At 39.5% G+C, this 27,783-nt stretch overlaps 1 protein-coding gene across 1 annotated transcript in view; it reads left to right on the forward strand.

Moving 5' to 3' along the window:
* LOC141913839 (receptor-type tyrosine-protein phosphatase kappa-like) overlaps positions 1-23,159 on the forward strand; it is a 41,439-nt gene extending 18,280 nt beyond the window's left edge. The window contains exons 4-31 of the mRNA XM_074805004.1: positions 3,003-3,237; positions 3,922-4,236; positions 4,929-5,225; positions 7,887-8,128; positions 8,970-9,039; positions 10,060-10,166; positions 11,529-11,724; positions 12,043-12,133; positions 12,514-12,784; positions 13,216-13,361; positions 14,052-14,173; positions 14,722-14,939; positions 15,037-15,124; positions 15,624-15,862; positions 15,959-16,046; positions 16,378-16,457; positions 16,574-16,610; positions 17,009-17,115; positions 17,393-17,521; positions 17,886-18,037; positions 18,395-18,530; positions 18,926-19,093; positions 19,637-19,828; positions 20,182-20,316; positions 20,488-20,622; positions 20,825-20,961; positions 21,116-21,251; positions 21,840-23,159. Coding sequence (XP_074661105.1) covers positions 3,003-3,237; positions 3,922-4,236; positions 4,929-5,225; positions 7,887-8,128; positions 8,970-9,039; positions 10,060-10,166; positions 11,529-11,724; positions 12,043-12,133; positions 12,514-12,784; positions 13,216-13,361; positions 14,052-14,173; positions 14,722-14,939; positions 15,037-15,124; positions 15,624-15,862; positions 15,959-16,046; positions 16,378-16,457; positions 16,574-16,610; positions 17,009-17,115; positions 17,393-17,521; positions 17,886-18,037; positions 18,395-18,530; positions 18,926-19,093; positions 19,637-19,828; positions 20,182-20,316; positions 20,488-20,622; positions 20,825-20,961; positions 21,116-21,251; positions 21,840-21,914 — 4,344 coding nt within the window. The 3' untranslated portion in view covers positions 21,915-23,159. The remainder of the gene's footprint in view (positions 1-3,002; positions 3,238-3,921; positions 4,237-4,928; positions 5,226-7,886; positions 8,129-8,969; positions 9,040-10,059; positions 10,167-11,528; positions 11,725-12,042; positions 12,134-12,513; positions 12,785-13,215; positions 13,362-14,051; positions 14,174-14,721; positions 14,940-15,036; positions 15,125-15,623; positions 15,863-15,958; positions 16,047-16,377; positions 16,458-16,573; positions 16,611-17,008; positions 17,116-17,392; positions 17,522-17,885; positions 18,038-18,394; positions 18,531-18,925; positions 19,094-19,636; positions 19,829-20,181; positions 20,317-20,487; positions 20,623-20,824; positions 20,962-21,115; positions 21,252-21,839) is intronic.
* The last annotated feature ends 4,624 nt before the right edge of the window (positions 23,160-27,783 follow it).

Here is a 27,783-nt window from a genome sequence, read left to right on the forward strand (position 1 = left end):
TTTTTTAGTATTTTTTATTTGTGATATAAAGTATTCTTTTTTGAAAGAAAATATTAAAAATTAAAATAGAAATAATAGCTAGTTGAAGGTATGTAATTTTTATTATATTTTATTTGAGATATATTATTCTTTAACCACTCATTAAAGACTCAACATATTGTTCATTATTTGGATTATTGTTCCATAATTCAATAAATTTCTTTGCTTTATCCAGTTGATCTAAATATAATTTCATATCTAGTTTGTTAGATTTAATTATATTTTCTTTCTTTTCTAAAGGTCTTAGATTCTTCCAATTCCAGATCAGCTTCTTATAATATTCATCATTCATATCAAATTCAGAAATCGGCAACACGTGATCAATATGAAAGTATTCACCATAATTATCTATATTCATTTTATCATCGAATTGATATATTATCCATGATTTGAGAAATTCATCTGAACAACCTAATAGATCAGATAATGTGTATGAGTGACTGTCTTTGCTGAATAATTGTGTTAATCTAGACCGTAAACATTGTTTCAATCTAAAATTAAGATCTGTTTGATATCTTTCTCTCATATATTTTGTCATATAATCATTATAAGATTCTCTATTATCTTCTCGATATTGTTTGGTATATAGTTTAAAACAAGTTTTACAGCAATTTTGAAAACCATCTTTGCTAATCTTACGCTTACTAAATTCTGTTATAGCTAATTTATCTAATTCACATTTAGAACACTTTTTGTAGTATATGTTTATAACGCCAGTGTTATTTGTAATATTGGTAGTTTGTGGTTGTTCTCTTCCCTCTGGAAGAATCCTCTTCCATTTCTCCGACTAACGTCATCCTTTTTCATTCCTCGCTGCTTTTGATAAGTCAGTTTCGATTCCTTGATATCTAAATAATACCACTGGGCAAAACCGCGCATTCATGCGCGCTTGTGCTTAATGCGCATGCGTTAATCATAATTATATATTCATTCTGAATAGAAACGACCGAACATAAAAATTCATCAATCAGATTTACACAATACATTATACAAGTTGTTCGGTCGTTTCTTCCAATACATCATTTGATTTCTATAAATACAATTTATAATTACAAACATTTTTTCAATTGCTTGTAAATATTTAACTACATCAACAAATGTTAAACTTAATCATTGGAGTCTTAATGTTTTTGAAATTCTTATATAGTTTCTTCGACGATCTTTTGGTGATTCTTGTGTTTCTTGTGCTAATTTATATTGGTTTGATATCCATTGCTGTTGATTCCTCAGTCAGAAAGAGTATCTTGAGTTTCTCTATCGCTTCTTGATGCGTATGGCGTTTTATTAATCTAAAAGATATTAGCGGTAACTCTAGCAATCTAAAAGATATTCTAAATACGCTTAAATATATCTAAAGGTTTCGTATTTAATAGCCTTAATAACTACAACAAACAGTACTTACATTTAGATTTATAATTGTAAACTATAAACTCCTAATTTCGTTTCGAAAGATAGAATATCCTGAGCACAATATTACAGCGTATATCCATTTCCGGGGCGATTTCTAGAATGACACGTCGTTAATTATACAGCGCCATCTAGTTCCGGCACGCCTTTCTAGAATATTCTCTACACGTTTCTAATTATGATGTGTAATAATGTCTCGTCGTCATAGTAACAACTGTAACAGCTGTGAATTTATAGATTTATTCTATGGCTCTATACATTGAATGTATATAGGCTCAAATAGAATCATGTTCTAGTATAAACATCTAGAACAAGCGTGTTGAGACTTGTAAATTATGAGATTTGTGATTCGCTACGTTCGCTGTATACACAACGTGTTGAAGTTGAAAAAAAACAATAATAAAAGAATTTAGATTAATGAAATTAATTAACTCTTTACAATTGAAATATAAGCTAGTAACATATGTTTACTATAGTTAATACAACCAACTATATATCTGAGTATTATCGGGTGTTTATAACGATTCAACATATTTTTCACCATGTGTTGAGTTCCTTAATTCGATAAATGTCTTTGCTTTAACCAACTGGACTAAAAACAAATGTGTTATAGTTTTATTGTGTCTTGCTTTTTGAGACTTGTCTATATCGATATTACATGTTGGACAGTAGTATTTATTTGCTTCCATTTTAATACTATATTTTTTATTAAAATTGATTTTAGAAGTTCAATGATTTAAATGTTATTCATATATATATGAATAACATTTAAGAGTAATAGGGATATAGGCTTTCAGGTCAAAGGTTGAACGGGTGGGTGAGTAAAAATGAAAAACATAAAAATAATTACAATTTCTACTTGAATTAGGAGTGAAACTCATAAAAATGAAAAATAAATTCGAGCGTGTGAGAATTTATTTTTCATTTTTATGAGTTTCACTCCTAATTCAAGTAGAAATTGTAATTATTTTTATGTTTTTCATTTTTACGAGCTCGACCGTTCGACCTTTGGCCTGAAAGCCTATTATCCCTATTACTGATAAGCGCGTTCGATTGGGCCTTCGATATTCTTCGAATTGGGTATCAGACGGTTAGTCTTCATTTTGATATAGTCTGTTATGGCGTTGACGACTATTTCAACTCGATAATTCACGGATAGATTTCGAGTCGTTGTCTTGTAGATAAGCCCAACGCGGTAAATCTACGCACTGAATCGCGAGAGACGAGTACGGTATAAATCCCACAATTACGTGATCGAAAAAGTTTTTAAAATATCGAAACTACTGTCAAAATTTGTTCATGAACCCGCCCGAATGTTCGGTTTTACACTCTTTCGGGTTCATTCCCCTTGAAAATGGTTTTTAGTGTAGGACCGAAAATTCGCGTTCTTAATAAATTTAGATTGTTTCGATATCCTAAAAACTTTATCGATCTCGTGATTGTGGGATTTATATTTTTGTTGATTACCTTGTTCATTCTATAATATCTATTTCCGAAGCGGATTGATGATAATTCGAGATGTGCGTATGTTTTTAAATTCGAATTTCGCGTTATAGGGTTTGACGGCTGATGAATTCCGGTGCAAAGCAGACAGCGCTTGGTATCAGGTCGAATACAAGAAGAAAGACGAAGAGATATGGATGAAACTCAATGCCGGGACTGGTATCCCATCAGCGACAATCACCGGGTTGACTCCTTATACTCGGTATATCATAAGAGTAGGAGTTAGGAATAAATCCGGTGCCACCTATAAGTACAGCGACGAAATTGAGATAACAACAGCTACCGGAGGTTCGTTCATTCAATTACTTAATATCGCTATTCTTCCAATTCCAATCGACACGTTTTCAAAAACAAACCGGATCTTCCGCACCTCATGTGTGGCCGCGGAACTTCTGAACCCCATACCACTGAACACCGCGGAACAGTAAACATCAGCGCACTTTCGAACGAAACAGATCGTCCACACTTCACGGATGCTTCGACCGAGAGAGTTTTAACTGAAAATGAACAACAAAAAATAAATTACGAACACCAGACATTAGATATTTTATCAGCGCATTTTCAAAAACTGATCGTCCTCACTTCACACGTGTTCAGTGCTTTACCTGCACCATTTCTAATTGAAAATGAACTACGAACATCAGACATTGGAAATTTTATCAGCATACTTTCAAAAACTGGTGTAAACCCACACCCCAGAGCTACATGTACGTTAGAACAATCGTTCGATGATTGCATTTCACACCGCTTCCAATTTGATCGGCACATTCTCGAAAAAAACGGATTCCCTGACGACTCCCAGCGCCCGCACGAATCAACCTACGCGCGCAGAAAAACTTATTCGATCGATGAAACCATTGTTACGGTTCCGACTTATGGAATTTGATGAATCGAAAAAAAGATCCTTCAGTTGTCTGGTTTTATGCGTACGTATTGGATATATGATGATTTGTATGTTTTATTTGTTTATAGTTCCAGGTCCGGTACGCGATTTGGAAACTACAGTGAAGTCGGATACTAGTTTAACAGTAAACTGGTCTCCACCAACGACATTAAACGGGGAGATTTCCAAGTACAAAGTTTGGTATAGACAACTCAAGTATAAAGCGTGCTCTAAGACGGTCGCGGATCAGTTTCACCAAAAACCTGAAACATCACTGCTTACCAAGACTATAACCGGTTTAATCCCGTTTAGCGAATACGAGATCACTGTTCAGCCGTTCACTTCAGCTAGTACTGGATCAGAGAAAAATAAAGAATGTATCACAGCATCGACTGAACCAGCTGGTAGGTGATAGTGTCAGGAGACGCCAGGTCGATTCGAAATATCGTTGTAGCGAGATTTTCGAAAACATTCAAATTCTTTAAGGGAGCATCTCAAAATTTTGATAGTTACTTCAATTAGATTAACTCGCGGAAGGGGGTGGGGTTGGTGGCCTCCCGCGGATTCATCACGACTGCCGAACTATCGATTCATTGCAGTGCGGGTATAAATGGTGTGTTTTTAGTTTAAGATTATGTATGAGTTCGCGGCTACGCCGATGAAAGCGTGCCAGTGGCAACAGAACCCACAAAACTGAAACTGGGTCCAGAATCAAATTAAACCTATGGAACTGGGTTTTAAGTCGGGTTAAGCCCTCACTTACTGTGAATCAGGGCCCAGAATCGAATCAAACCCATAGAACTGGGTCTAGAGTCAAAGTAAACTCACACAAGTGTGGAACTGGATCCACAGATAGATTAAACCCACACAACTGTGGAACTGGATCTAGAGTCAAATTAAATCTACGCAACTGCGGAACTGGATCTAGAGTCAAATTAAATCTACGCAACTGCGGAACTGGATCCAGAGATGAATTAAAAATCCATACTTCGAATGAGGATCATTTAGAAATCAGATTGAAGTTTCGCGTGACCGTGTTGATCCTTTTCTACGGTTATGCGGTTTTCGAATTTGACTCTGTCGTCTATCGTTACAGCTCCTGTGGGTACACCGGCGAAGGCTACTGTATCAACAGAACATATGACAACTAGAGCTACTGTCAGGTTTCCGCGGTTCACTTGTAAGAATATGAATGGAAAATTCACTGGTTTCAACTATGAAGTTAGGAAGACATCTGATCATACGATAGTTGACAGCAAAACTGCACATCAGTACTGGTCTGCAATAACTGGTTTGACGCCTTACACCGATTATTATCTCAAATACAAATGGGGGAATTCTATAGGCGAAACTGAATTTTCTCAAAAGACAATATTCAAAACCGATGAATCAGGTAAGTTCGTCATCTTTTACTTTGAAAACCCTCTGCTGCTCATACCGCTTACGTATAGAATTAGCAATCCCTAATCATAGAGTATTTCAACCGCGCTCTATTATTTCAGTGGTTATAATAATAATAATAATAATAATAATAATAATAATCTTTATTTACATAGAAATTATAACATAATCACATACACATTCACATTCGTACAAAAGAAAAATCAATAATGTAATAAATGGCGAATAATTAGCTAAATCATATAGTTGGAGTATTTGAGTTCACGCAGAGATTTAGAAATGTGTAAACTGTTGGGAAGGTTTTGCCAAAGACTAGGTATTGAACGTCGAAATGAGTTATGAAATACATTTTTTCGGTGATAGGAAATTCGTGGAAAATTACGTTGTCGCGTATTATAGCAATGATTTGATGAATGGTTTCGTATGAGCGTAATTAATCTTGGACTTCACGCATACAATGACTATGATGTATGGCTCGTTTATCGGGGCGCCGATATATCGTGGGTCGTTTCGTGCGATGAGTGTGGCGGGACCCGCGTGCCGTTACCACCGGATTTCGCCCCTCTATGTCTAAATCCTGGATCCGGCCCTGAAAAAAAGTATCGTATCGTGCGAATATTTACACGAGAGACTTTTTGTCGAGAGTCGAATGAACGATAAAACAGCAACAGAATCACATTTTTTTAAAAAAAGGTTCATCCTGGAAAAATAATTTCATAATAATGTTATTTATATAGCGCAGGTATCCTATAACCGGAGTCAGTTCAAAATGCGCTCCAAATTTGGTATTATCACCCCCAGCCTATAGTTCTATTCAATGTATCAGTCACTTCTCCCTGGGGAGAAGTGATATCCAAGCAGCTGCTATAGGTGCCCGGGTGTCATCTATCAGACTAAGTTCCTCATCTACTCCTGGGTGGAGAGAGGCAATGAGGATAAGTGTCTTGCCCGAGGACGCTACCGTAATGTTCGGGGTTTGAGACTTGGCTTACCACAGTCGAACGCTCTGACCACTCGCCTACACCGCGCGCACAAAAACAAAGCTGAAAAATATAATATTCCAGTGCGACCGATTTCAGCCTCATCAGGTACAATGTATTTAGTCAATGTATTTAGTCAATGTATTTAGTATGTACACTTTGTTTATTTCCGCTGTGGGGCTTGTATGCGCTTCTTTACATAGTTCATTCAATACATTATACCTGAATTGTGTTTCGGTTGCGATTCCGTTGTGGCTTTATTTGTTCGATACTGGGAATCTAGAAACCACTGGGATCTTTAATGCGAGCTTAAAAGATGATACTGGGAATCTGGAAACTATTGTTATATGTGACCATTAACATGAAACTGGTAATCTAGAAACTACTGGAATATGTTGACCATTAACATGATACTGGTAATCCAGGAAGAAAAACACTCTAAATATTTTGATGGATATATGAAAGCTGTGGGTACTGGAGTGTGTAATGGGTAGTGTAGTGTGATCTGTGTGCATTTGTGGCCAGCACACAGATCACATTGTTCAATGGGGTTTGGTCCAGGACTCGCGAGATTTTCAACAACACTGAAGTAACGTGTAATAAATGATGACTTGAATTGCATGACTACCTACCACCCCTCATTATTGTTGGAAAACTAAACGTTCGGCACTGACTAAAAATTAGTAATAACATTTTAGAAATGGCCAGAATTTTAACTTAGGTTCTATCTCATTTTTATTTTACAATTGCGATTGGTATATTTTTTTTTAAACGGCCGTTAAGGCTTCATGTTTCGTCTGCAATTCACTGCAAATAGTTACGCAACTACGCACATTTCAGTGTTTTTGGCAGCTGTACACTCACTCTGCACCGTTCGTGACTAGCTTCACTGCGGAATTATCATTTATTAACATCGCCATATCACATCATCAACTGATATTGTGCCTTAAAACCCTAACAGCCGAAATAATTGAAATGCACACACGATTTCTATCATTGAAAATTGAGAGAGTGGCCATGTTTGTGTTTGCTGCTTCGCGTAAATCCCGCGCGGTGGCGCAACCGCGCGGAGTGGGGCTTTTGTAAATATTTGTATATACATGTTTAATAGTTTTCCTCCATATACCATGGAAATGGTTGGAGTGTAAATAAATCGTCATCGTAATCGGGCCGATACGTCTAGAAACTACTGCTATCTGTAATGTAAATTATTAACATGATGCTGGGAATCTAGAAACTACTGGTATCAAGGGTCGTACTTAGCGCGGGGCAGTTGCCCTCCAGAAATTTTGCAAAAGTGCCCTTTTACAGATATTATTCATAAATCTAATAGAACACCCAGACCGTTTTCGAGTTCAAAAAAATTCCAATGCTAGATAAGGCCCAGGGGCCAGTTGCTCAAGGGTTGGTTAGAGTTAACCAGTGGATAGTTGACATAGTGACAATTAACAGTTCAGTTCATTGTTACTATGGTAATTATCCGCTGGATATCTTCGACCACCAACTTTTGAGCAACTGCAGCCCTGATATCTGTCATGTTAATTTAACATGAGGCGCGATCGAGTAATGAAAAAGGCGCATGGGCTTAATTGCAGTTTTCACGTCTCATTCTCGAACTGTAAATGTTCTAATCGTTATCGTTTTGTGAGTGTTGTTTCTTATTTTGTCGATAGTTCCGCAAGTTGCGAAACCTATCGCGCAATCAGCGTCGACCGATTCGTTGATATTCGCCTGGCAGCCGAAACAGCCACCGTTCGCTAAAATCACCGGGTACCACGTTCGATGCGGTAATGCAACTGGTAATCGAACAGCATCGGGAGAACAGCATCGAATCTTTTACAGACAATCGTTTCGTCCGCCGCATTATCAAGTGATCCTGAAGAATTTGAGAGCGAGTAGCTGGTACTGGTGCCGGGTAAGATATCTTAATACGTAATCTTCGTGATGTGATATACGGTGCATCAAAATCATCCTCCCTCGGCTGGGATTTGAACCTGATGGCATCGCTACACTTAGCCTTGGTACGAAACCCTGCCACACTTAGACCGGGTGCGCAGGTACTTGTGCTAAGATAATACAGGATGTTTCGCTAATGATGACTTAATCTAAGCTGCGCACTCCTGCATGTATGTGTGGCAGGGTTTTGTACCGTGGCGAGATTCGACACCATCAGACTTAATCTTTCCCGGGGAGGATGATTTAAAAGCCGGATGAGTGCATGGTTGTGAGCAGTTGTGACCTGGGAGCATGCGTGGTATGGGTGAGGGGTTAAAAGCCGAGTGTTGTAATACTGAAAGGTATGGGGCTATCCATAAAAGACGTCCATACAAAATATGGAAAATCTGACCCCCCTAAAATCCATATATCAGCTTGGTGCCCCCTCCCTCCTAGTCCGATGGACAGTAGACCTTAAGTTTCACACTTGATAAAGATTTGATGCAGCATAAAAAAAACTTAAATATTATTAACGTATTTACATTTATTCCCTTAAACTGGTATTACAGTTATAACTTGTTCTGGTAAGTTCTGATAACTAGTCATTGAGGATTGAGTGGTTTTACTCATACTTTCATCCACAAACGATGTCCCTAAACTAGTGTCCCCCCTCTTTTAAGATGGACATCCATATCAGAGGAACCCCCTTTCCCTTGTCCACAAGTCCAACAAATCTAAAACCCCTTCCCCAACTGCGTGGTTGTCTTCTATGGACGGCCTCTATACACTGTACTGTAATATGTCAATATTTACTATTTGAGGTGGCAGCCAACGGTAAAAAAGGATGGTCTGGATACAGTCGAATGGTTTACTTTTACACAATAGAAGGCAGTAAGTGCAGCTCGTAAATTGATAAATGAAGACACAACAAACGTTTCAATAACACACAATACAAACCGATTCCTCGTCAGTTGTTGCAGGTCGATTTCCGATTGTTTAGACCACGGACTATAAAAATCAATTCGTTTTAGAGTCCATATTTGGACTCAAGAGTCAATGCTAGCGTACCTAGAAATATGAAACTGACTCCGCGGGATCGCATGTGTAAGGCACTGAGATTAAGAGACTTCTTCGAAAATACCGATTCTAAGCCGGAATATAGCTACAATAATTCGAATGTTTCTAACCGGTCGAAACGCTTATTACAGGGTCCCAACGACTCCTTGATTCCTTGAAAACACTTTCCGAACCAAAAAATAGTTTTGAAGGTCCTTGAATATCCTTGAATTTGAGCAAAATGTCCAAAAGTCCTTGAAAACTCGTGGAATTTTGTGAAATTAGCAATTAGAAAATTGTTAGGTTTTTTAGGCCTTGTTATTATACGCACAGATACCACCGAATTAAATGAATCAGCGAGAACTCTTTACCGATTCAGGAGGAGTCGATAGTAATTTGGATATGAAATTGATGCGGACACTAACTCAAAATTTGAAATTTTCTTCCTGAAAAGTCATTGCATTCTCGAATGACTGACTGATCGGTAGAGACCCTGTATTATGATCTCATTCAATAGTTCACTTACCCGTATACCGATACATAAAAATGATTCTTTTTTCGATAACCAAACTCGAATACTAGATCTCTGTGAGTACGGGTCAAATTATTGCATGTGAATTGCAACTGGTTTCAGAAGTGAATAGCTTCGCTTCGTTTTTAGTATCGAGTGAGTGGTTTATGAGTGAACGCGCTCTCTTATTAGACACAGGCCAAATTTGACTCGGGGCCTGATCCGTGCCAAATTAGTTCCGTGTGATCGCGGCTATGATCATCACCGCTCGGGACATGAAATCATTCGAAACTTGCTAGACGCATTTCTCCTCTTTCTTGATAACATCTGTACACACGTTTCAGAACCCGGGCCCCCCGACGCCGTCAACGCGTCCGACATAACCGAATCCGGCGCCGAGCTGACGTGGAAGCCGCCCAAAAGTCCGAACGGGAAAATCTCCGGATATAAGGTATGGACGAACATGTTAGCCACTTACCTTGAAATAAATGAAAGTCGGGGCATTTTCTTGTCTTCAAAAAAGTCAGAGAATCTTGTAAAAAAGAGCTCAGGATCAGGGAATTTTCTTTAGAAAAAGTCAGGGAAGTCTGTGGCTGCAAGACATATATACAGTGCCTATAGTCAACAATACACCGTTACTATTCGCATTTTGTGTATATGAGCCGCGGTGCAGGAAGCGAAACCCTGCCGTAGGCGACGTTGAGATTCCGAGAAATATTCGTGATAGAATAAATGATGTGAAGTCAATGTATATGTTATATGTAAAGTTATTTGTTTGTATAAAGTGTAACGGTAGTTGGTCGTTCTTTTGTTCGTTCTCTTGTCAGTATTCCAGTATTCTGTAGTATTGTGTTGTATTGTTGTTGTTGTCTGGTATTGTTATTTTCCCGCCTCAAAGTTTATTGGCATATCCGTTTCCGGGTTACTCCCGCATTTTGTGTAATATTTTTGGCACTTGGTCGTTGGAGCTCCTCGGAGTATCAGTGCTTGTCTGTGTGCTTGCTATATTGGAATCTCCCTCAGTCGTCATGTAAGTTTTGTGCAAATTTATATAAATTAATTATTGTAACTGTTTACAACATTTCCTACCCTTATAATATTTGTTTTTGTAGAAACGTGTAATATTCGTCGTTTGTTTTTGTCGTCGTAATTTGAAAATAAACGCATCAATGAGAAGTATCGACTGACTTCGTTTGTCATTTGCAACAAATGATATTGTATTTATTGTTAATCCACCTAACGTGATCACCGTGTACCTGAAATATCCCTCGTCCTTGTAAATGCTGTAACGATATTACATGCATTTATTTATTTGTTCATTTATTTATTTATTTATTTCCTGAATTATTTACATCAATGAATACCAGAATCACCAGATGACAATAGATAATTGATTTGTTTTGCATATACATTATATAAACGTAAACAGCAGGGCAACCAGAGAAAAACAGAGCTTGTAATATCAGGCACCCTAAATGAAGACATAATTCCACATTGAGTGAAAATATAGGAGTCTTAATAGATAGGTTTCCTTGATGAGTTGATGATCTATTTCAACGTATCGACTATATCCTTATGGTCATCGTCAGGTATACAGAAGATCCTGTTATATCCGCTTGTTGACTTTCATAAGAATATAGTCGAAACGTTGTATAAATAAAGATAGATTATTAGCCCAAGGAAATGCCTCGATCCCTTCTCTCTTTCTCAGTGTTGGATTTCACGACATCTTAGCTGTTTTTCTCTTTTCTTTTAATTTCATTTTCCCCGTAACATCCTATGTCGATATATGGACGGTGAAAAATAAAAACAGTTGGCGTGTAAACCCGTGCAAACTTTACAGGGCAAAGCGTTAGCACAAGCAGTTGGAACGCCGATCGAATTCGAAGTAAAGGAAACGCGGAAAGAATTGACTAAACTCGAGTCTTTTACGCAGTACGCCTGTAACGTGACAGCTAAAACCGGCAAGGGGTATGGTAATTCGGCGCAGTGGAAATTCTGGACATCAGGTAGGCGTGATTGTCCTGGTTTTGTATCTTGCAATGCGGACTGTCCCTCTTATAAATATGATCATTTGACTTTGATTTGATTCGGTGTCCCTTACAAACCTTCTATTGTACGCCAGCCTGGAGCGAAACTAGGGACCCCTCAGGGCGGATCCCTTGAAACGAATTTTTTTAGCGTAAGGGGGTAAGCAGTGGGAAATAGTCACAGATACGCTTCTGTAAAAGAGAAATAAATAAAACGAAAAACGATTTTAAATGTTTACAGAGAGATTTATACAATTATAATATTCATTGATCGTTGATCGTGCGGTATCTCTGTAGGTCAACTCGACATTTCACCGCCCGAGGTAGTTAGAGTCACAAATTCGACCATCGACATCAAACTGACGCCCGTGACCAAAGGCAATGTCAGGTAACGACGACAATTTTGATGAAATACTCTTGAGCCCGCGTTGTAGAGATGGTAGAAAAATATTAAAAACGAAAAGTCCGAAATTTTTCTTCGAGCTTTTAGTTTATCTGAACTTTTCAGCAATCTTGTATTTGTGAAGATGACTAAGGGTCTAGTCAAAGCGAGTAGATGTTACTAAGGGTCTTACTGTTGATTACTGATTAATTTGAACAGAAATATGAAAGATGTTACTCAGGGTCTTATTGTTGATTACTGATTAATTTGAACAGAAATATGAAAGATGTTACTGGGGATATTACTTTTGATTACTGATTAATTTGAACAGAAATATGAAAGACGTTACTGAGGGTCTTACTTTTGAATTCTTGAATCGATTTCAGCGCGTACCACTTCGTGGTCGAGAAACAAGACGTCCCAATCGGCGGTCGCAAGAAGCGCGCTGTGGCGATCCGCGGCGAACGTCGATATGAGAACTACGAGGAAGCGCGCCGACGCGGACTGAAGGCGTACCTGGCGGCGGTTGTCGTCGAATTGTCGCTTACGGCGTTTACGATCGGCGACGGTAAGAACTACAGCGGATTCTACAACGCGCCGTTACAGAAAGAGACGCCGTACGTCGTCATACTGGGCGTCGAAACTACCGTCGACGGGGTACGCATAGATATTATTTAACCCTAAAGAGTGCTTTAAGTCGCAAATCAGCCGCGACGATAATGACAGCTAATTTCGATAGATGGCGCATTAGTGTAGACTGCTGAGGTCGTGATATAATACAACAAGTGTCGATTGAGATCGTATACCTCTAAGGGGTAGGGTGGGGGAGTAGGGCGCAAAAACAGGCTTAGCTCAGCACAGCTACTATCGGACGTATTATGGATGTCAAGAAATCTGCAACGGTGCAGTATAACAAATGTTTAATGCATTTATGTGTCATTAAGCAGTAAGATGAGTAATGGGAATACGTTTTTAAGGCCCCCGGTATATTGTAGCTTTATGAGGGTCATATCCCTATGCTTTCCCACTAATCCTAGACCAAGAATGAAATAAATCGAGTCTGAAAAATTTTTTTTCTCGAAATTTAGCAGAATGTCGACGTGACGTACACGCGCATGCAAGGCGAACCGATCTACCCTCGCGATGATCAGAGCTCGGTCGTGTTGTTGGTAGTGGTGGCGGCGGCGGTGTTACTCGTCGTGTTGTGCGCCGTCGCTGTTTTCTTGCTCGTGAGGTAACGTATACGATATTTCGCCCCTGTCCCGCTCCCAGATTTCGAGAATTGACGCCGGCGAACTATCGCGATTTAGGTTATTTCCGAGCTACAGCGATTTTCGATCGTCCAGGCTTCAGCGCTTCACCTGAGGAGTCTTTGACTAAGAACGATTTCAAAATCAACCAGACATTAGACATTTTATCAGCTCACTTTCAAAAACTGATCGTTCACACTTCACATGTGTTCAGTGCCTCACCTAAGAATTTCGATTGAAAATGTAAATCAAACACCAGATATTAGACATTTTATCAGCTCACTTTAAAAAAACTTACTGATCGTCCACATTTCACGTGTGTTCTGCGCTTTACCCGAGACATTTTAAATTGTAAATTAACTACAAACACCATACAGACATCAAACATTTTATCAGCCCTCCTTCAAAAGATTTGTCGTCCACACTGAACATGTGTTCAGTATCTCACCTGAGACATCTGATCAGTGCAATTTCCAAAACGACCATCGACATGTCAGACTACAATCTGTTTTGTAAACAGAAACGTCTGCATCGATTACATTTAAACCGCCTTCAGTACAATCTCGTTAACTCGTTTCCCAGAAATAGAACCAAAATAGTCGAATCATAGTCGAATCGTTACGATCTATTTATTGTACGGCGGCGATGCATATTTCACGTTTTTTTCATCGCAGGAACAAACGGCGTGTGGTATGCCTCACGAAGCGGTCGAACGAAACAACCGGAGAGTCGGCGCCGATGCAGAACATACAAGGTCGACAACCCGCCGCCACCTCAGGCGGTCAACCCGTCATAAGTGAGCATTCTATTAATAGCTTTTATCTGTGAAATTTGACGTTGTACCGGCACGTCTACTGCGGCAGGCGAGGAGGATCCGCTCAGAGTGTGGAGCGGCCAACTGTTTCCTGATTTTCAGTATTCTGATTCAAATGTTCCTAATTTTCAGTCACGGAAAATCCTTATTTCTTGTTTTTGGTTCGACTCCATTTCCATAGTCATTCAAAAGCATGCTTACAGCGAGCTCGGCCATGTTTCAATCTTCCATCCTCGAGCGAACATCCAGGTCTACCAACTTCCTTAGTGAACACCTCAATATAATGAACCCTCCCTATAATGAACATCATTTGCCCGGTCCCAAAATGTTACTAAAATACATAGATCAGTACCTCCCTAATAGTGTGCACCTCCCAATAGCGAACAGTGAACACTGTTTCAGGTACATGAGGTTCATTTTACTTCCCTATAGTGAATGAACAGTGGTTATGTGCCAACGCGGCTAGTTAGTCTTGGCCTATTCAGCTCACTTACTCTGTTCAGGTTTATTGATATTTGTTACATTTGCAGCTGTCCCCGATCCAGCAATAGCAAGAGCCGGAGGAGCACCAGCTGTAGCAATAGCTTCCGCATCAGCAGCAGCAGCAAAAGCCACCACTTCAGGAGCAGAAGCTGAAGACGACTTGTACGAAACGGTCGAGTTGTCCGGCGTCTCCGTTCAAGACCTTCTCAAGCACACGCAGCATAAACTGGACGACAACATGAAGATTCTTAAAAACGAATTCGAGGTAGAGCGACCAGATCCTCCGCTTTAATCCGACGTTGCGTAAATAACCATTCACAATCGGCGTTATTTCGTATTTCTATTTCTCAATTCTTCGATAGAGCGTTCCGAAATTGAAAGAAGGCGCCAGCGAGGTGGCATCCAACAAAGAGAATATGAAGAAGAACAGATACCATAACATCGTGACCTGTAAGTGTGCTCTTGGGAGTTTTGCTTCATTAATTTAATTCTAGACTTTTGCATTCATTTCGTTGCTTTTTTCCAATTCCTCCTAACTCTCGCGTGGGGTTCTCTTCCTTTTTCTCGGAAAATCCTTATTTCTTGTTTTTGGTTCGACTCCATTTCCATAGCCATTCAAAAGCATGCTTACAGCAAGCTCGGCCCTGTTTCATTCTTCCCTCCTCGAGCGCACATCCAGGTCTGTCTACCAACTTCCTTAGTGAACACCTCCCTATAATGAACACCATTTGCCCGGTCCCAAAATGTTACTATCTAAGATACATAGATCAGTACCTCCCTAATCGTGTGCACCTCTCAATAGCGAACAGTGAACAATGTGTCAGGTACAGAAGGTTCATTTTACTTCCCTTTAGTGAACAGTGGTTATGTGCCAACGCGGCTAGTTTGTCTTGGCCTATTCAGCTCACTTATTCTGTTCAGGTTTTATTGATATTTGAAACATTTGCAGCTGCCCCCGTAGCAGCAGTAACGAGAGCCACAGGAGCACCAGCTGTAGCAATAGCTTCCACATCAGTGGCAGCAGCAACAGCGACGGCAGCAGCAGCAAGAGCCACCACTTCAGGAGCAGAAGCTGAAGACGACTTGTACGAAACGGTCGTGTGGTCCGGCGTCTCTGTTCACGACCTTCTCAAGCATACGCTGCATAAACTGGACGATAACATGAAGATTCTTAAAAACGAATTCGAGGTAGAGCGACCAGATCCTACGCTTTAATCCGACGTTACGTAAATTATCATTCACAATCGGCGTATATCGTATCCCTTATTCTCAATTCTTCGATAGAGCGTTCCGAAATTGAAAGAAGGCGCCAGCGAGGTGGCATCCAACAAAGAGAATATGATGAAGAACAGATACCGTAACATCGTGCCCTGTAAGTGTGCTCTTCGGAGTTTTGCTTCTTCAATTCTAATCTAGAATTTTGCATTAATTTCGTTGCTTTTTTCCCAATTCTTCCTAACTCCCGCGTTAGGTTCTCTTCCTTTTTCTGACCTTACGGCTCCTTTGGCTGTGCGAAACAGTATTTTTCTGAGGCTTACTTTGACATTTCGAACTTAATCGCGGCATAGAATTACAGCGTTGTACTAAATGTTGTTATCATTGTCAATGCTTACTACGTTGATCTCATTTTTACCGCGCTCAGCCCTCCTCGCCCTGATTATCGTACTTTGTCGTTTCGACCATCTTTGTCTTTCATCTTCCAGATGATGCCTCTCGAGTCGTGCTGGAAGTGGAGCCGGGCGCTGATCCTTATAGCGACTATGTCAACGCCAACTACATACAGGTAATAATGAGGTTAGGGGGTGCGATGAGGCATAGGGACAGATATTATAGGGGGTTACCCAATAATTACAAGCGAATGTATTCAATACAAACACGTATTCGTTGTTGAACTTGCAGGGCTTTGTACAGGGAGAAGGACACATCGCTTGTCAAGGTATTTATTTGCGTTCTTCGTCGTTTTAGTAAAGCAATGGCGATCAGCTTTGTCTTGTTTTCAAAATGTAAAGACTTTTGAACCTTGCAGTTATTTTTAATAGTTTTTTCTATTGAAAATCTTCAATAAATGTGCGGAGTATATACGACCGATTGCCGGTGCAAGTGAATCTTGCTGGTATCAATGTACAGCCTGAACCTCGCAAACATCGGACATAAACGTTTTAATAACAAACTTCACGAGAAAAAAACGTGATCGTACTCGATAAACGAGTGTTCAGGATTTCACCTGAAATATATCGATCGAAATTGAATGATAAACACCGGATATTAGACACGATGCCCGAACGCGACGGACGGTCCGGGTCGTGGACTGATACTGTCATTATACGTTTTCAGCACCGTTGGAGTCGACTATCGAAGACCACTGGCGGATGGTGTGGCAGCTGAAATGTCCGTGTATCGTTATACTAACCGAACTCACCGAGGCCAACAAAGGAGGAAAGGTAGTTAACACGTATATTGCGGCGGATAATTTCTTCGATCGTGGTTTGTTCAGAAATGATGCGTTAATACTGGGTCCAAATGATAGCTACCTATTATATTCATTTATTAATGCATTTCTCATATTTAGGCTCATAAAGCGAGCTGAAATGTGACCCTATCGCCCTCTCTGGTCAAATCTATGAAATTTCCCCCGTTAAAAACGCCTTTCACCCTGGGAATGAAGGATCTCCGGAACATAAAATTCGTGGGAAACAATAGGGTGCTATTCGATTTCAGGTAAAATGTACGCCGTACTGGCCGACGGAAGCGCCGAGAACGTACGGGAATTTGACCGTGTCGATTCGCAAGGAAACGAAAATATACAGCGATCCGGTGGTTTACTGTCACTACCTGACGATATCGAAGGTATATAGATCTTTCGTGTTCTCTCAAATCTAAAAATCCTATACTTACCGCAAAGAAGGATCGTCCGCTCTGTTCGCGAAATTTTTTAGTCAAAATCACTCGGTTTCTTTTAAATAATAATTCGATCGTAAATGAAAAATATACCAATTGTTGAGTAGAAAAAAATTCGTCTATGTAAATATTCATGGTCCTGCGATGATTTATGGATTCAAGAGTCTAAAAATCAAGTTTAAAGTTGATCGAAGATTATAAACTTTCAGACAATGTAAGACTGCGTGCTTCTCTAGTGGGATGGTTCGTGTTGCAGTTGCCCAGTTCTAAAGATTCTAGTTTTTTCCTCATTATATAACCCGTTCCATTCCAGCCAAAGTGCGATAGCCACGATCTGGTAATATTCCAATACAAGGGTTGGCCCGATCACGGGGTGCCGTTCCCCGCTTCGGAGGTCGTCATTTTGCAGCAGTTCATCAAGGAACGCATGGCTGGCATCCCCGGACCGGTAGTCGTCCACTGCAGGTAAATTTTCAAGCAATCCGCGCAACACTTATGTGATATCGGTTTCACTTTTAACGTTTAAAATTGAATATGAACTACAAACAACAGACATTAGACATTTTATCAGCACACTTTCAACAACTGATCGTCCACACTTCACATGTGTTCACCGCTTCACCTGAGACATTTTTAATTGAAAAATGAACTACAAACAACATACATTAGATATTTAATCAGCACACTTCAAAATTAAAAAACGATCATCCACGTTTCACACGTATGATCAGAATTTGACATGAAATATTGAAAATGATCACCACAGACATTAGGCATTTTATCAACGCATAAAGTGACATGTCGTTTTCTCTTTATTCCAAGCTCCGGATGTGGATGGACAGGCAGCTACTTGGCGGCCGAGTATTTGATGAACGAAATCGCTCGCTGCGGCAAAGCGAGCATTTTCTCCATATACAAACAGATGCGGGATAGCAGGCCGGAGATGATCCAAAATCTGGTAAGGAAAAAATCGGGGATTACTCAGGGAGTTTTACAAGTTTGACCAAACACCTGGTAATTCGAATAGTGATACTGACCACGTGTTTCTTTATCAATACGTCATTCAATCAAAGATGAATGGATTGTAACATTTTAAACCGAGTAATTTCTCTGATTCACTCACGGGGAATTTTATGTAATCACATGGCAGGGAAAAAACCTAGGGCCCGGTTTTAGAGACTGGTGTTATATTTAACCCGAGGGGTTAACTCAATTGAAAGTGAAATAAGTTAGCCCCCGGGTTAAAGTTAGTACCAGTCTTTAAAACCGGCCCCAGGGGATTTGGGAACGGGTGGAAAGTGGCCAGCCTAATCTGCCGGTACTGACTCGTGGTTTCTTTCTTCTCGATTACAGAAACAGTACCTGCTCGTGCACCAGATTTTACTGGAGGAACTTGTGTTGGGCGTATCGCGGCATCCGGTCGCCGGATTCGAACAGTCGTACCGCAGACTGCTCGATTCGACCGATATCGTCTCGTCGCGTTCGTTGGCGATCTACGACAAAATCGAGGAGCAATTCTTGGTACGTATACACAAAAAAACGAACACCGGGCTTTGTGAATACGTGTATCTTATCAGCGCATTTTCAAAAACTGATCGTCCTCACTTCACATGTGTTCAGTGCTTCATATGAGAGACATTTTCAATTGAAAATGAATTACAAAAAAACCAGACATTAGACATTTTTTTATCCGCACACTTTCAAAAACTGATAGTCCACACATTCTGTTCAATGTTTCACCCGAGACATTTCGAATTTAAAATGAACTATAAACACCAGACATTACACACTTCATCACACTTTCGAAAAAGTGATTGTCCACACTTCAAGTGTGTTCAGTGCTTCACCTGAGATATGTTCAAAAGAAAATGAACTACAAACACTAGATATTAGATATTTTATCTGCACAGTTTCAAAAAACTGATTGTCTACAGTCCGCATAAGTGAATGCCTGTCAAATAGGGCTCGATTGAGGCGTTCCTTAAAGCTGCGAACTACATATTTGAATATAACCGAAAATTTGTTTGAATTCGAGAGACTGATCTTCACGTTGTTGTTTTACAGGTTTACAAGGCGTCGACAGTCGTGCAAAGTAACGAATCGGTCGCGTACGCCAAGTCGGCGAATATAGCCACCAAATCGCGACACCCCGATATCATACCCGAAAAGCAACATTTAGTTCCGTTACCGTCGATGGACAAATTTGCGGCCGACCCGGTGAAAAACCCGACCTTCGTCAACGCGACCTTTATACACGTGAGGAGAAACATTCATTGTATATATACAAACAGGTGTCTCGACAAAAAGGTTCTCGGTGAACCTACTCTCCTCACAGCTGTAGCGGAAGAGCAGCGAGTAGAACAGACGCAATAGATTATCTGTGAACCCCCTCTCATCACAGCTGTAGCGGGAGAGCAGCGAGTAGAACAGAAGCAATAGGTTATCCGTGAACCCTCTCTCCTGACAGCTGTAGCGGGAGAGCAGCGAGTAGACCAGATGCAATAGGTTATCGGTGAACCCCCTCTCCTCACAGCTATAGCGGGAAAGCAGCGAGTTGAATACATTTTTCTCGGTAATAGACTCGCGTTGATAAAATCATTTTCTTACAGACTTCAACTCGAGACAACATGTTTATCGCCACTCAGACGCCGCTGCCGTCAACCGTCAACGAATTCTGGTGCACGGTTTTCGATCACGGATGCGAGATACTCGTCATGATGCACCAAGAGGATCAAAATGACCGGGTTAGTACGCACGAGACAAATGACAGTTGTTCAAAGGGTGGTTAACGATAACCGGCCGATAAGTACCGTAGAAACAACGGAATTCTAATTGTCACCATTTCAACTATCCACTCGTTGAACTCTAAACAACTTTTGAGCATTTGTAATAATATATTATATGTTTATATACAGACTTACTGCGACTACTGGCCGAGCGACGCACCGACGACTTACGGATTGTTCACCGTCACGCCACGAGGAGGCGCGATCGTTGTCCCCAACTCCACAGTTGTCAGCCGGGAATTCGAGGTCGAAAAGAAAGGCGGCGTAAGTTCATTTTCTCCATCGGCGGTGTTTTGAGCTAATTATCTTCAATGACAGCAAGCGTTTGCCCTCAGAGAAAAGTACTCAAATGTTGCTAAGGGTGTTCAATGATACCCAGGGGCATATTTAATGGTATCCTTGCATTGTAAGATGGCTTAATGGACTCTTCTTTTTCAAGCTGGAAGTGTGCGCATTGTTCTTGTAGGCGGCGAGATACGTTTGCCAATTCCAGTTCACGGAATGGGACGCCAATCAACTGCTTCCGAGTAAAGAGACGTTGTTTTCGCTCGTCGACATCGTCACCAACGAACGCAAAACGAGCCCGATTCTAGTACATTGCATGTAAGTATAACTTAATGAATCGTTGAAGTTATCGAGAGTGAGAAGATCGTCATTAGTAACTAATCATAATTTTACTGATTTGTTAAATTCGATTAGAATGGGGTCTAGGCCGTTTACAGTAACAAATCGTGATTTTGTTTTCGTGGTTTGATAGGGATGGCGCGACGCGGACTGGTTTGTTTTGCGGAGCCTACGATTTATTGAGCAGAGCGGCGTCTGACGATACTATCGACATCTACAACGAACTGCAGTACATGAGGAGAACACGCGCTCAATTCATCCCCAACTGCGTGAGTATCTGTGATACTTTTGATTGGAGAGAATCTCATACCACAGTACACTGTCGTGACGCTTTCTCGATCGTTAATTTGAAACAGCAGCCAGACTTGGAAAGCGGCCTCTTTGTCATATTAGGAGACACCGTCCTTATTGGTAAAATACTGATCACCTCAGGGCGGCCACTTACCAGGATATCACGGAGAAATCAGGGAAATATCTTTTCTTTACAAAAGTCAGGGGATTTCGTAAAAAAGCTTAAGATCAGGCAAATGTCGGTTAGATTTGTTGTGATTGTTAGATCGCGCGTAAAATCAAACAGTTTCCGTCTATGTCCGCATATTTGACTGCGTTAATTGATCGGATTCTTAGCAGATTAAGTCCGGGAAAATGACGTGCATGTCAGGGAAAAGTCAGAAAAATAGCAAGTGAAATAAAATCAAAACACCCCGCTTCTACCTACGCGGTAGGAAACGCCATCCAGACGGGAAAGTTGTCTCCTAAACGCTTAAGGTGACGCACCATCCAGTTTGGCGAAATTGTTCCCAGCTCCCTGCGTATTGAGAGTCTTAAGTACTACGTACTTTTATATTTTGTTTCAGGCTCAATTTCGAATTCTGCACGAAATTCTCGTCTTGTACTTCCGCGATTTCGACATGTACGCCAACTTCAGATAGAGGCGCGGTTGTGAAATGGATAACGCTTCTTCACGTTGACTGGACTTCGTGTTTTTTTGCGCACGAAACCGAAGCGTTTGCAGCAGGCGGGGACGTACTTATAAAGGAACGGTTTATTATAGGTTACATATAAATCCAGATTTCGTATCACGGTAAAGCATTTTCGATTTCTTTTCTTCTGTTAACTGAAACGGTTTGTCTTGTATCGATTGAAATGATTGAAGCGTATTTTATCAATTGAAAATTTCTGTTTGATTGAATCGCATTTTGTAAATTTAAAGGTATTTTGGTGATCTTTTGTTAAAAACGTATTTTGTTAATGTTGACGATTTTCTGGCTTTAATCGTTGAAACATTTTTTGTACGATTTGTCAATCATCCATGAGAATGTTTCGGGGGTTAATCATTACGATTTTTTTGTGACTGAATCGGAATCACAGAGCGATTTTGTAATGAAATCGACTGATTCAATCGTGTCAATCAATTGTGAAATATCAGATAATCGAGAATTCAGTAAATGTAGAGAGATTATCTATTATACCGTCTACATTTCAAGATCATTGTTCTTCGCATAATTTTGTTAATTGAAACATGTTTTATAAATCGTTTATCGATTTTTTTGTGGATACTCATCGCAATTTTTGGCGGCTAATCATAACATTTTTTTAGGTCAATCATTACGGTTATTTGGAGTAGATCTTAACAATTTTGTATTAAAATCGATTGATTAAAGTCATGTTAATTAGTTGAGTAATAAGGTAACCGAGAACTAAACGAATGTCGAGAGATTATTCAAGATGACTGTTCTTTGCATAATTTTTGTTAATTGAAACATATTGTTTGTTACTAAATCAAAACGATTTACGAATTTTGGTGTTGATCATTACGATTTTTTGGTGTTTAACTAACGGCTTTTTTGTGTCAATCGTCTCAATTTTTTCGGGAATAAGAATCATGACGATCTTGTTGTAAAAGTGACTGATTCATTCATTTGAATAATCGAGAATTTAGTTGAATGTAGAGAAATTTCCTATTATGACATCTACATTCCTAAGATAATTGTTCTTTGCATATTTTTGTTAATTGTAACATATTGTTTGTGAATCAGCATGATTTTTGCATTTACTCTTTACTACTTTTGGTGTTAATGATTTGCGATTATTTGGCGTTAATGATCCCCAATTTTTCGAGTTTATCTAAACTTTTTTGTCTTAACCATCGCAATTTTTTGGAATAGATCATAACGATTTTTTTATAAAAATGACTGATGCATTCGTTTTGATAATCGAGAATTGAGTAAATGTAGAAAGATTATCTATCATACCTTCTACATTTCAAGGTGATATAGATTTTCGCATAATTTTAATCATAATCATAAATAATTTTTGCGGATACTCATTACGATTTTTTTGGGTTAATCATTAATTACTGATCTTTTACGTATCTGAAGCCAATATGTTTTTTTAAAAATCAAATCTACTTCGTTGCTGCCCTAAAAACCACCCCTTAAGACATTCACCGATTCAGTATGAAATGATGTATTGGAAAGTGTGCTGATAGACTATCTAATGCCTGGTGTTTGAAATTGGTATTCGATTAAGAATGTCTCAAGGGGAGAATGAACACGTTTGAAGTGTGGATGATCAATTTTTTAAAGTGTGCTGATAAAATGTCCAATGTCTGGTGTTTGTAGTTCATTTTTGATAAAAAAGGTGTCTCAGCTGAAGCGCTGAATACATATGGAACGTGGACAATCAGTTTTTCTCCGGTAAAGTACTGAACACAAAACCGAAAATAGCAGAACGATGTGGTTCACGTATTATTAGAATGTCCTTATAGGCGACAGATTGTGATAATAATTCATCCATATTCTAATTCAGAATAAAGAATATCCTTATATATAAATGTATATTTGGTCATTGTCATTTCCTTTGGTTTTGGTGTAACTACGTTTGATGGCGTTATGGCAATTGCATTTTCCGGATGGGGCGAATCAATGCAGCAATTCCTTTCCGTTGCCATATATCGCTAGACCTTCTAAAATTTTCTTCAAAGGGCGACCACTTCTCTCGATGCCGTTATGGTGATGATGTCATATAATTTACGCAGTGGCCATATTCAATGATTTTGATTTCATTGAAGCGTTGACTTAGAGCCGCATAAGCTATTGACCGGGTTACTGACCACGCCACATTACACCTCTATTCGTACGTACATTAAATATAGCGAGCGTACTGATGGTGGATATGCGTCTGGCATACGGGTTTCCCCACTACCAGTAAAACCTCATTACAAACATACTCGGATACAACGATTCGTCGGATTTAACAAATATAGAATTTCGACCCAAGTAAGAAAATTTGATTAATTGCATACTGGATATAACGAACATATTTTCTGGTCCAGTAAACTTTGCTGTAACGAGGTTCCACTGTTGGTGGTAAGCTGTTCTCATCGGATGGACTTGGGTGAATCTGATCGTGAAAATTAATCCATAGAACTCGAGTTCATTGACTAAACCAAAACCACAGACAAGTTGCTGACTACAGGTTTTGTTACGTTTGAAGACAGTGTATAATTATCGAGGATATATTCGCCTTTAAACAGTGCACGGACGGTTCGAATTCCGAGAAAATCACTGTGTTTGATTGAGGAACGCGTGTTTTCGGAGGATAGAATTAGTGCAACAAGACAAATGGAACTTGGGAATGCATCTCAGTTGAAGATGGTTGTTGTGATACGACTTATAAATAAAGATGAGAAGTTAATTGTCAGAATTCCTTTTTAATGTATGCGGGTGCTGTAGTGGTTTATATTTGTTGTTTGACTTTTTCAATCTAACGTATATGTGTATATACATGTACATATAAAGATATTCACTGCAATTATCATTAACACATAATGATAAATTGCTCACTTAGTAAACCGATTATTGAAACTGGAAACTCTGGATTTGAAACTGGATAAAATCCTATGTAAACCCGGTAATCCACATTCCGGACCTCTCAGAATCAGTATCGGTCATTACTGGGTTCGCAAGCCCGGGACCACCGTGTGCATCTTATATTCAGCGCCTAGGCCACAGTCATCCTTGTATGGCGATGCAGTTTGAGTCAGACGCAGCGGGTGGTTCGCGTTCGCTTTTTCTAACCGTATCTAACGAAAAAAGTCGACCAAGTATCGAATTTGAATTTAGCAAATTGTTATATATTGATGTAATCGGGGGAATTTACGGAATTAACGATATATCTATAGAATCGATGGTCAGGTCTAGTCATTATCTGTCATTATCTAATTCCTAAGTGGTATAGGACACAGGGGCTTGTATCAGAGTTGCAAATACTGTAAAAATAATCTGTTAATCAAATGCCTATAGTATAGTACTATGAAATAACTAATATATCATTTTATACATGTTATAGACATTTGATTCACATTATCGTTTTTAGATTAATCTACAACTCTGATACGAGCCAGTCTGGACATCATAAATTGACAAAAAAACGATTAAAATGCCAAAAATGTCAAATATCATAATAGTCAGGTTGAATTTATGAACTGATTGATTTTGGATTGTCGACAATAGGTGATATAAAATAAATTATATAAAACCAAAGATCATTGAAGTTATTTTGGATTTGAATACAATCAGTATTTCATATTTGTTCTTTATTGCTGTTCTAAATTAGCACTTAAAAAGCGAAAACCAGACGAATTGTCTTCACGCTGTCCTAGGCTTCGGTGACGTCACCACTTGTTCGGTCGCGGCCGACGAATATGTTCGGGCGGACCGGATGGCTTAGTAGGTCGGCGACTAGTGTGTCACTGATGTGGCCCAGGTTCGAGTCTCGGAGGGGGCGGGTCAGGATGTGAATTGATCTCCGGTAAGCGAGCGAGTCGAGAGTTGTCCTCCCTGGAATGAGGTTACTAATGCGTGAGTCCTACAAAATATCTGGTGTGGGGTAAATCATGTTTAATTCAGTCGTTTCTGGCCGAATTATTTATTTATCCCACAATACCGGTCCAGGCTGCGGAGTAATTCCAACAGGGGCCTTCGACTTTTCTTACAATATTAGTTTGTTATTCTAAGTTGATTGGTGAGGGTTTTGGAAACTTTTTTTATTCTTGTTTTATTTCCTCAAAGAAATTGAAGAAAATCGCAGCAGGAATTCCGTAGATCTTTACACGTAGTTCGGTGATCAATCTCCGAGTTAATTTCTCAAGTGATGGAAAAACTATAGTTTTTTTCTTTCACTTTGCAGACTACATTCGGAGTAGATGTGTACGGTACCCGGCGATGTCTGGCGAACGTGTGTATAAAAAACGACTATCCAATAGAGAATCACTCACTGGAGACCTGCCATACGCTCTACTACACAATAGTGCCGCGTGACTGCACAAAGCCTTAGACCATATTCTTAATTCCTGAAGCAAATCCTTCAACATTAAGATTGAGTTTGCACCATTGTATAAAGATATACGGAAATATAAAGTGAATCTCCACTAAAGTTTATTGGATAGTTTAGATAACATTTCGGTACGAAATTTTAGGCTAAAATCGTAGCATTCGATATTTGATCTCTGTCTCGATGAATAGTCGAATCAAACTCGACGACCTGTTTGGCATGAATTGAATGGTTCTCGAGGATTGGTTTCACGTACTCGGGTCTGTCATAGGAATGCACGATCGCGCCTTCTGTCGGTGTTTATTTTATCCTTTTCGATTTATTATTATTTCCTCCATTTGTGGTGAAAAAATACATCCATTTTTGGAAATATTGGCCGTTTTAAGCGAATGCGCCAGCTGCTTGGCCAGCACTGCTGCTTTGCACGAGCCACCCATTTCGCGCAGAGCCGACGTCAACAACTTCCTTTTGTCGCTGACGCGAAACCTCTGAAGAAACACGCTAGCAAAATGGACTCAAACGAGTCCATAATAAGAATCCATTAAGAATTGCAGCCTGTATCGCACAAACGAGGTGTAAAGGGACCAGCGCACGGCGGACACAGAGAAAGGTATTCGGTGACCTACTGGAAATACATTAAATATCAGTCCTGTATTGATTGCCTATTGAATTTGCAATTTGAGCACATGGCTAATTAGCATATCAAGGTCATCTATCCGATATGAGACAAAGATAATTTTCTTGACCTTTACCTTACAAAAAATTCACACATGTTATGTGTGTGAATAACACACATAACATGTGTGAAGGGTGTGAAAGACACAGAAAACACATGTGATTCCAGCTATCACATGTGTGATCTGTGTTGTGGAGCATATCACATGGTTGAATAACACATGTTCACATGTACGTTTGAAATACATGTGTGATTGAGAAATACATGTGTGATTCACACATGTGATTGGCTCAACAACACAGATCACATGTGTAACCGCTAGGATCACACATGTCATTAGAATAACACATGTGATTAACATCAGTTATTCTAATCTGCAACACAGTGTGAATATTTCGGATATGAACCATTCCCATGTTGGTTCCAAATTATGAACATCTGCATTTTCGTCATAGAATCCATGTTAGAATAAGAATATTTCCATAACTGAACTCATTATTTCAATATTTGTAACACATGGTTAGATTTTATCTAACACTGGCGCCCCTACTGTGCAAAAACCAAGTACGAATGTCCACGGACTATTGAGTTTGTATTTTCATTCGGCTTAATAAATAAAATAAGGTTATGATATGTTTTACACTCGCTGTTGAGTTCTTAAAAAAATATAAATATTCAAAAACGACTTCGAAAAATCCGCAGGTATTTACGGGATTCGAACTGTTGACGACGGCTAGCAAAGGACTTGGAATGAGCGTGCAGGCACGCACGGCGCCATTTGCAATTAT

The sequence above is a fragment of the Tubulanus polymorphus genome, chromosome 12 (assembly GCF_964204645.1).
Source record: "Tubulanus polymorphus chromosome 12, tnTubPoly1.2, whole genome shotgun sequence".
Classification (NCBI taxonomy): domain Eukaryota; kingdom Metazoa; phylum Nemertea; class Palaeonemertea; order Tubulaniformes; family Tubulanidae; genus Tubulanus; species Tubulanus polymorphus.